We start from the raw sequence: 10,742 nt of genomic DNA, 5'->3' as shown, positions 1-10,742 counted from the left end.
AGTAAACTAAAACTGTTAACTATCTCAATCTCTTCACCATCCATACTGATGCTGCCAATTGGCCCAGTGGTGAGAATCTTTGTTTTCTTGAAACTGATCTTCAATCCATATTGAAAACTGCAGTCCTTGACCTTCTTCAGCAAGCGCTTCAGGTTCTCCAAGTTTCAGTGAGTAGGGTTGTTTCATCTGCATAATGCGTTTGTTGATGATTCTTTTATGAATCCTGATGCCATATTCCTCCTCATACAGCCCAGCGTCTCGGATGATCTGTTCTGCATACAGATTGAAAAGGTTTGGAGACAAAATACATTCCTGACAGACCCCTTTCTAGATTTTGAACCATCCAGTGACTCCCTGCTCTGTTCTGACGACTGCCTCTTGGTCCAAGTATAAATTTCGCATTAGCACAATCAAATGTTCTGGGATTCCCATTCTTCTCAGATTTAGCCATAGCTTGTTGTGATCCGCACAGTCAGAAGCCTTTGCATAGTCAATGAAGCACAGATAGACATTCTTCTGGTATTCTCTGTTTTCTGCCAAGATCCATCTTACATTAGCTATAATATCCCTAATACTGCGACCTCTTCTAAATTCAGCCTGCACATCTGGTAGTTCTCTCTTGACATACTGTTCCAAACGTTTTTGGATAATTTTCAGCAGAATATTGCTTGCATGTGATATCAATTATATTGTTCGATAATTTCCACACTCTGTTGGGTCACCTTTCTTTGGAATGGGAACAAATATCAATCTCTTCCAGTCAGTTGGCCAGCTGGCTGTTCTCCAGATTTCCTGGCACAACTTAGTGACCACATCCAGGGCAGCGTCTGTTTGTTGAAATAAATCAATTGGTATTCTGTCAACTACTGGAGCCTTGTTTTTTGCCAATTTCTTTCATAGCAACTTGAACTTCCTCTTTCATCACCATAGGTTCTTGCTTATATGTTATTTCATTAAATTCCTCTGTGTCAGCCAATTCCTTCTGATACAGTGACTCTGTGTACTCCTTCCATCTTCTTTTTATACTTCCTGGATCATTCAACATTCTACCCAAACTATCTTTAAGTATTGCCACCCATGGCTTGAATTTGTTTTTTCAACTCCTTCAGCTTAAGAAACACTGAGCAAGTCAGCACTTTTGATTTTGTGCCTACAGCTCTCTGCACATTTCATTATAGTATCTTGCTTTATCATCCCGAGCTGTCTTTTGAAATTTTCCATTCAGCTCTTTGATTTCTTGATTTCTTCCTTTAGCTTTGGCTTATTGGCGCTCTAATGCAATACTCAGAGTCTTATCTGACACCCATCTTGGTCTTTTCTTCTTCTTTAGCCTTTGTAATGATCTTTTGAATTCTTCATGGACAATTTTCTTTATATCCTCCCAGAGATCATTTGGCCTACACTCATTGGTGCTCAAGGCCTCAAACCTGTTCCTGAGATTGTTTTGAAATTTGAGTGGGACAGACTTAAGGTCAAACATTAGTTCCTGTGGACTTGACTTAATTTTCCTCAACTTCAACTTGAATTTGTATATGAGTAGTTGGTGGTCTGTCCCACAATCAGCACCCGGCCTGGTTTTCACTGTTGATATTGAGCTTCTCCAGCGAATCTTTCCACAGATGTAATCGATTTGATTCGTATACATACCATCAGGTGAGATCCATGTGTCTAGCCTGCATTTATGTTTATTATAAAAGGTATTTGCAATGAATAAATCATTGAATGTGCAGAACTCTATTATTCTATCTCCAGCCTAATTTCTCTTACCGAGCCCGTGTTTTCCAGCTACTGCTTCTTCCTCCCTGTTCCCAGCTTTTGCATTCCAGTTGCCCATTATTATTAATGCATCTTGATCGCATGTTTGATCAACTTCTGACTGCAAAAGTTGGTAAAAATCTTCTATTTCCTCTCTTTGGCTCTAGTTGTTGGTGCATATATTTGAATGATAGAGTGGTATTCACTGGACTTCCTTGTATGCGTATGGATATTATCCTGTCGCTCACCACATTGTATTTCAGGATAGATCTAGAAATGATTTTTTTAATTGTGAAACCAACCCCATTTTTTCTCACCTTTTCATCCCTAGCATTGTAAATCATATAATCATCTGATTCAAAATGTCCCATGCCAAGCCACCTCATTTCTTCAATATCTAGTATGTCAATATTTATGCATTCCATTTCTTTCTTAACAATGTTCAGTTTTCCTACATTCATGCTTCTCACATTCCACATTCCAATCACTAGTGTTTCCTTACAGTTGTTTCTCTTTCTCCATGTTTCCATTTCTAAGATCTCAGTTTCAGTTGCCATGTCTGTTAGTCCAAATGATAATCTAAGTGTGCTCTTTTGTACATAGGGTTTTCGAAGGCCTGTAATTTCAGAAGTGGATGGCCAATCTTTCTTCCCTGTCTCAATTTTTAAATACGTATAATAGTATCCGATAGACAAGCATTCTAAAGAAAAAAGTAGATGAAAGACATTCTAGAAAATGGGACTATGCCCTTCAATAAATTTTATGTTTATGTGAATGATTACAAAATAGTAATCATTCACATAAATATATAAAATTTATTGAAGGGCATAGCCCCATTTTCTAGAAGGAATTTATCTGATGTTTCCATATCAGTGTAGAATAAGATACTAAAATATTGTAATGAATCTAAAATAGACTATTTTAGTGAGAAGAACAATGTCAGTTTCAGAGAATGTGTAAGTATTTGATCAGTTTTTCAAAATGAAAACAGGACGAATGTTAGGGACTTGTTATAAAAAATCAAAATGCTTTTCATTGTGTTTTTTAGGCTCTATTTGCAAAATGTTTATATGATCCATATTGTTCTCTGTGAAGTATAATTTTTTGAAACCTCTTTATACTTTATAAGACTAATATCATTAATACCAATTATAAATATTAATACCACAATACCAAGTGAGAATACAGTTCTAGTAATCAGAAGCAATTTTGGCCATTATGTCTTAGTAGAAACTGGGATCACTAGCACAATAGTGAAAATAAAGAACATTTTTAAAAAAGAAAATACATAGTAAATAAATGAAAACTTTAAAACTATCCAACTTTTGTATCAGTGTATATATCTTAAAAAATATGTCAAGTGTTGCCATTTTTACTAGATATCTGCTCTAATAGATTTGTAAACAATGAAGATTTATTTATAACAAGAAAAATACTTTTTAATTTTTTATGAACATTGACAGAAAGGTTAGCTTTTCATTCATTCATTGTTGCATATTTTACCCCCCCTTTCTCCCTTCCCCCCATTTCACATTTTTTTATATTAATTCAATGCTGCACGGTTACCTACCTGCCCCCGCCCCAGTCCTCTTTGCAATTATATACCTCTTATTCTGGGCTGTTGTCATATGTATAATATCTAATAATATATTCCCTTTAAAAGTTCTTTCCTGGGGAGCTCTGGTGGCCTAGTGGTAAGGAGCTGCAACTACAATCCCAGAGGCGCACGGTTCAAATCCACCAGATACTCTGCTGGGGAAGGAGGGACAATCTCCTCCTGTACCAGTCAAATCTGATTTGACGGTACACGCACAAAAAAATAATAAAAAATTAAAAAAAAGTTCTTTCCTTCATCTATTCCAGTGCAGTGGTCATTATCTATCCTCTCTTATCCTATTCTCCCAAACCCCCATGTCAGACATACTTTATAGCTGTGATGCTATGCAGTATTTATCCTTTTGTGGCTGAAATATTTCACTCAGCATGATGTCCTTCAGGGCCTCCTATGTGTGTAATGTGTTATGAGTTCATTATTTTTCAACATTGTGTATGTAGTATTTAATTTTATTAATATACCATAGTTTTTCTATCCATTCCTTTGTTGCTGGGCATTTGGGTTGCTTCTGTCTCTTTGCTATTGTAAATAATACAGCAATAAACATGCGTGTGCATATATATGTTTTGATGGCAGTAGACTATAGTTATGCTTTCTTTAGGTTATATTCCAAGTAGTGGAATTGCTGGGTCAAATGCTATTTCTATTTCCAACTTTTTATGAAAGTGCCAAAGAACCTCCCATAGTGGTTGCACCATTTTACACACCCACCAGCAGTGAGTAAGGGTTCCAGTCTCTCGACAGCCTCACCAGACTTTGTTGTTTGCTGCTCTTTTGAACTTTGCTATTGTTACTGGGGTGAGATGTCATCTCATAGATCTTTTTATTTGCATTTCTCTGATAGCTAGGAATTTTGAACATTTTTTCATGTGTTTGTTTTCCATATGAATGTTTTCTTTTAAAAGTTCATTGTCCTTGCAATTCCATATAAAAGTAAAGTTATAATTTCAATAAGCAAATAAATAAATGGGATGTATCATGTAGGAAATAGTTATCTGATAAATTATCTGCTATAGTTTATATGTGTTAAAATCTTAATGATAGTCTTGGTGTTAACAGTCTATATTGTGCCAATTTTGTATACGCAGATACAAATCTAACAGGTAGGGATGGCGTTATTAATGCAAGTAAGCATGCAGATAAGTTGTATTACTAGAATATATTCTGACTATATTGGTAGAGAATATTTCATGGGAAACTTCTTAAAAAATATTTTGGCTTAAATGTAAGGTCTTTTTTCTTCCAATTTTTTAACTCTGAAGGGGAAAATGCAGTTGAGTTTGTAATATTATGAGGTACCACCTGTTAATTTAAAATTGTATTACTTGAAATCTTTTGGCAGTTATCTCTCCATTACCACCCCCAACTTACTCCTGTAATTTTCTGTTTCATAGAAAAAAATTATGACATCAGCATCCAAAGGAATTCTCCGCCCATTTTTAATCATCTGCATCGTCTTGGGCTGCTTCATGGCAAGTCTACTCATTTACATCAAGCCTACCAGCAGCTGGATCTTCAGTCCAATGGAGTCAGCCAGCACAGTGCTGAAAATGAAAAATTTCTTTTCCACCAAAACGAATTCTTTAAATGAAACTATTATTCTGATTTGGGTGTGGCCCTTTGGGCAGACCTTTGATCTCACATCCTGCCAAGCAATGTTCAACATCCAGGGTTGCCATCTTACAACTGACCGTTCCCTGTACAATAAATCCCATGCTGTCCTGATCCATCATCGAGATATTAGTTGGGATCTGACTAATTTACCTCAGCAGGGTAGGCCTCCCTTCCAGAAATGGATTTGGATGAACTTAGAGTCACCAACTCACACTCCCCAAAAGAGTGGTATTGAGCACCTGTTCAACCTGACTCTGACTTACCGCCGTGACTCAGATATCCAAGTGCCTTATGGCTTCTTGACGGTGAGCACAAGCTCCTTTGTATTTGAAGTGCCAAGCAAAGAGAAATTGGTGTGTTGGGTTGTAAGTAACTGGAATCCTGAGCATGCCAGAGTCAAGTATTACAATGAACTGAGCAAAAGCATTGAAATCCATACCTATGGACAAGCATTTGGAGAATATGTAAATGATAAGAATTTGATTCCTACTATATCTTCTTGCAAATTTTACCTTTCCTTTGAAAACTCAATCCACAAAGATTATATCACCGAAAAGCTCTATAATGCTTTGTTGGCTGGCTCTGTACCTGTTGTTCTGGGGCCATCTAGGGAGAACTATGAGAATTATATTCCAGCAGATTCTTTCATTCATGTGGAAGATTACAACTCACCCAGTGAACTAGCAAGGTATCTGAAGGAAGTCGACAAAAACAATAAGCTATATCTCAGTTACTTTAACTGGAGGAAGGACTTCACTGTGAATCTTCCACGATTTTGGGAATCACATGCATGCTTGGCTTGTGATCATGTAAAAAGGCATCAAGAATATAAATCTGTTGGTAACTTGGAGAAATGGTTTTGGCATTGAACTTGTCCATAATTTTCACACTAGCTAAAATATTTTGAGATCTGATCCAAATTTTGAGGATAAAATGAAAGACAACATTTTGTGCCACAATTTATTTTTATCACACTTTATTGGGTAACATGTATATTTTGATGGAGACTTTTAAGAGCTCAGCATTTAGCAGTCATTCCATTGGTTTTAAATTATCCTGTATATATCTAATTATGAGCATTGAAGATAATTTATTCTATGCATTATTTCTTTATCCCTCCCACCCCATATTTTTTGTAGTTGTCTGCAAGACAAAGTTTGTCATGTTGTATCTTTACTACTGATCAGCTCTTTAACATATTTAGATATAGATGCATTTCTTAAGATACCGTGAAGGGTTTTCATTAAGTGCTATAATGTCTAGTTGCATACTGTAACAAAGAAAGAGTGTTTTACAATTAAATTCTAACTTCTTTATGGCAAAATCGGGCAAAGTATATAACAGTCTGTATTTGGTCAATTTTTCACCTGTACGTCACATTTGTGAAAGTAGAATGATTCATGTAGTGAATAAGAAAGACAGTGAAGCATAACTATTCAATTCCAGAAGCTGTTAGACTTCTTATTTATTTTCATTAAACTGACTTGCTAATACTATAGCCATTTATTCTCATGACCATATATATTCAGGCATTTAAAAATGTCCTGTTTGCTGAGATTTTCAGTATCTGAGTAATAATCCTAATGATGCTTACTGAAAACTAAGACAGTCTCTTCGTGATTTTTATAACACTCATTGTTATAATAAACCATTTCCTTAAAAAATAACAAAATTAAATCTATACATGCAAATCATATGTATAGGTGGCACCATTTTGTGTCCAGTTTTGATGACATACCAATTTAAAATATTTTTCTTAATCCCAAATATTTTAAATAGTTAAATTTTATCTTATAGGAAAATAAATAGATATAACAGGAAGTTTTTCTTATAATCTAAAAGAAACTAAATAACATTATCATCAAGGTGTTAAATATAAGCGGTTAAATATAATCAAGTGTAGATCTATCAAGAGCATTTAGTGCCTAACATAGGGAATGAGTTCATCACATATTTGTTGAAAGAATAAATTAATAGCATTAAAGACATAGAATATTTTAATTTGAGTCAATAAAGTTACTAATTCTACCCTATAAGTACTACTTGAAAATTTTTATACTCTATTCCATTTCAGTAATTATTTGTGGATAGAATCAATGATGATAGGTTCCATGAATTTTGCAAAACCAAAATAGATTGATTATTACACTAAGTGTTTAGAAAACTCATCCCTGATCTTGAAGTTACCACACAGTATTTCTCCCCTGGAAAATTAGAGAAAGTAGAGCCAAGTATGAGAAATAGTAGGTGAAACTGACACATGAGTTAGAAAAGACATCATATTTGAAAGAATAGATGTCTCTGAAGAGGCAGAAAACCTTTAATGATATCGCTTGATACAAGAGCCTTAAAATGGGCTTGGGCATCACAAAGAGCATGGAGATGATGCAACACGAGGTAATATTTCATTCTGTTGTACACCAATTTTCTATGAGTCAGAGCTAATTTAATGGCAGCTATTAATAATACATGAAAAAAATGAGATGCCCAGGATTAGTTAAGTATAATATTCCATAAAAGAACCTTTAATGACTATTCCATTCAGGCAAAGGAAAAAAAATTCCACCCTATCAATAGAATTACTGAATATATTATTGACTCTACGCATAGAATGTTATGAAATTTTTGCCTGTTTCAGAGTTCATAGTAGCCCTTCTACAAGTGTATTGTAATGGCATCAGCAGAACCAAACCCCAAATCTTCTCAACTAGATGAAATTAGAGACAAATTTCAGTTCAATAAGGAGATAAACTTAATGATACAGATTGTCTTGTGAGGAAATGAGCCTGACATAGCACCAGGAAGATTTAAACAGATGCTGTAAATGACTACGGAAGACACGTAAATAGAGTGGAAGCTTGCTTGATCTACAATTGCACCACAGAGATAAAGATTAACTGGTCATCACCACTGTATGGAGAGACACATGCCAGCTGGAGTCTAGGTTTATACACATGCTATTTCCAATGCAATTAATTGGCGACCACTGAAAAGAAGAAAGCAAAGAGTCCCAATTGTTTAGATATTTGACGTGTTTCTGAGCTACAGATGTTTTCTGTGTATTTGACATCGTAATTTTCCTACACTATCTCCTCTAACTACAGTGCATCAAGATAGAAGTTTGTGTAGATTCCTTCTGAGAGTAGGAAACAAAACAAAACAAAATAAAATTTCTATCCACTTCTGTCACATCCTACTAAATAGTCAAATCATACAATTTTATTTTCTTCTCTATCTATACAAAATTATGTACTTCTAAATGGATGCATTGTTAGCTAGTTTAGATGGTAACAACTTTCCTTGAAAGCAGAAAAGTATGATTTTATGCCTTGGCATCCTGCCTTTATTGCAACTGGTACTCATGAGTTCAAAGACCCAAAGACAGTTGCCTCCACGGTTGACTAAGCGTTTGGACTCTTTCTTAAACTATGACTAGGATTACATCCTGATAATATAGGTAAGTGACTAAACAACACATCTGTATATTGAAAACCCATTATCAAGTCCTAGAAGACTCAGTTTTCAGAATTTGAAATGTTTAAGAGAATGGCGCAGCTGAGTCCTAGTGTTGTAGATCCTCTGATCTGTGTGAGGGCTAAGAGGTTTTATAGCAAAACTTATACAACAATATTTTATTACATTAATCATTAATACATTAATCAAAGAAAACTTAGAGCATTTGGTATAAAGTTGCATACTATTTAGAAATTCTAATTTTGAATTAAAGATTTTACCTTTTGAAAAACACATTCACACACATAAACGTAGTTCTTTTAAAGTATAATCTTGAATTTGTCATTATCTCTCATAATTCAGTTAGTTATCATCACCTTCTCACCTTTCAAAAATATGTCACTCCTCTAAATATATCTTCCTAGTATGACTAACGGACCTCTGGTGGCTTAGTGGTAAGGAATTGTGCTGCCAACTCAAAGGTAAGCAGCTCAAATCCACCAACAGCTCCAACAGGAAAAAGATCAGCAATCTCCTTCCATGCAAGTCATTGCCTCCGAAAACCCAATGGAGAGGCATCTATAAGTCAATTCTGACTTGACAATACATAATAACAGTATTTATAAGGTCTGTAAAATGGCACAAAGCATATGAAAATGCTTTGACATTTTAAATTTTTTTTTAATTTTTATTGTATTCTTTTTACATGTACCGTCAAATCAGATCCGACAGGTACAGGAGGAGATTGCCCCCTCCTTCTCCAGCAGAGCATCTGGTGGATTTGAACCACATACCTCTGGGATTGCAGTGCAGTGTCTTGCCACTAGGCCACCAGAGCTCACTGAAAATGCTTTGACTTTTGAGAAGCTACATTATTGTTGTAATTATGAGTCATCAAGTTGTTTGCAACTCATAGCGACCCTACATGCAATAGCCCTGAGCCCTACTCTACCCTGTGCCAATGTTATTGTCTCTGACACACCAACCCCCATTACCTCAGTCACTGAATCAATCCATCTCATTGAGGGTCTCCCTTTCTTGCACTGTCACTCCATCCTTCCAAGATGATATACCTCTCCAGGGACAGGTCCCTCTTTTCAACATGCCCAGAGTTTGTCAGATGAAGCTTCAGAATCTTAGACTTCAAGGAGCAGCCTGGTTTTACCCTCTCTAGAATGAATCTGTTTGTTCTTCTAGCAGTCCATGGTATATTTAATACTCTTCTATAGCATCACAGCTCAACAGCATCAATTCTGCTGGTAACATTCTTTGTCATTGCCCAGCTTTCTGACCCATAGCAAGTAATTGCAAATATAGAAAAGAAATAAAACATCAAAATTGTTAGTATTTTCTTCTGGTATAAATGTTTCTAGAGTTGAGCTTTTTTGTGTGTCGGGGGGGTTGTTTTTTTGTTTGTTTGTTTGTTTGTTGAACTTTTAGCAAGAAATCAATGGAATTTCTCTACATTTTAAGTAAAATGCCACCCTCAAGATGGTCTGATGATCTTAAATCCTCATCTAATAAAACTTGCAGGCTGTAGTTTATTTTAAGAATATTTGATGGTGAAAAATTCAATGAATTTTCTCCTTGTTATAAAAATACAAATTATGCCAGAGAATAGTGTATATAAAAAGAAGTAGTTTTAAATTTAAAAAAAAGAAAAATACTCAAAATATATTGCCTTCAATGATGCAAATAGTCAAATATTAATTATTATAACCCTTAATATATAATTAATTCTATATACTCAACAGCATCACATTCAGGTGAAAAATACATGATGGTCATATATTTTCTGATATTCATACATTTTAAAACATGAAGAAGAAACTAAAAAAAAAACAATAATTCACTTAGGAGAAAGCCAAATATGAGCTTTTAAAATGAGCCTTGATGGGTTTTTAGCTTAAAGTGGTCATATTTACCATAGAGTCAAGATACACTTATAATAAAGGTGCTAGAATGTGCAAAAATATTTTTGTTATGAGGGCTTAGAAAGCTTAGAGGATTTGGTATAAAGTTGCATATCATTTAGAAATTATTTGCTGAGCCTTTCTTACCTCCAATTAAAGGCCAAATATGGAAAGATTAGGAAACTATATGATTTTTGTCTACATACTTTCAAACTAAAAGCCCATGTATCTAAAGGAAAAACACCCAGTAAATGACTTTTCATGACTTAATGTTGTAAAAAATAAATGTTAGACTCTTCTGTTTTGAATTTGTGCTTGACCCTATCTTTAAGTTCTCATGAATTTTAATCAAATTCAAGGCAATTTCTTTATAGAAGAATTATAATAAACTA

The 10,742-nt window shown here is 34.8% G+C and overlaps 1 protein-coding gene across 1 annotated transcript; it reads left to right on the top strand.

Annotated features, from left to right (window-relative positions):
* The first annotated feature begins 4,772 nt into the window (after positions 1 to 4,772).
* FUT9 (fucosyltransferase 9 (alpha (1,3) fucosyltransferase)) lies at positions 4,773 to 5,853 on the top strand. Its single transcript, XM_006881206.1, has one exon. It carries the CDS (start codon positions 4,774 to 4,776, stop codon positions 5,851 to 5,853), a length of 1,080 nt encoding a protein of 359 aa, XP_006881268.1. The 5' UTR covers position 4,773.
* Positions 5,854 to 10,742: the final 4,889 nt, after the last annotated feature.

Source organism: Elephantulus edwardii, unplaced genomic scaffold (assembly GCF_000299155.1).
Source record: "Elephantulus edwardii isolate Elephantulus edwardi_28Jun2011 unplaced genomic scaffold, EleEdw1.0 scaffold00013, whole genome shotgun sequence".
In the NCBI taxonomy this organism is placed as follows: domain Eukaryota; kingdom Metazoa; phylum Chordata; class Mammalia; order Macroscelidea; family Macroscelididae; genus Elephantulus; species Elephantulus edwardii.
Note: the sequence above shows the minus strand (reverse complement) of the source record. Positions and strands in the feature narration are given on the sequence as shown.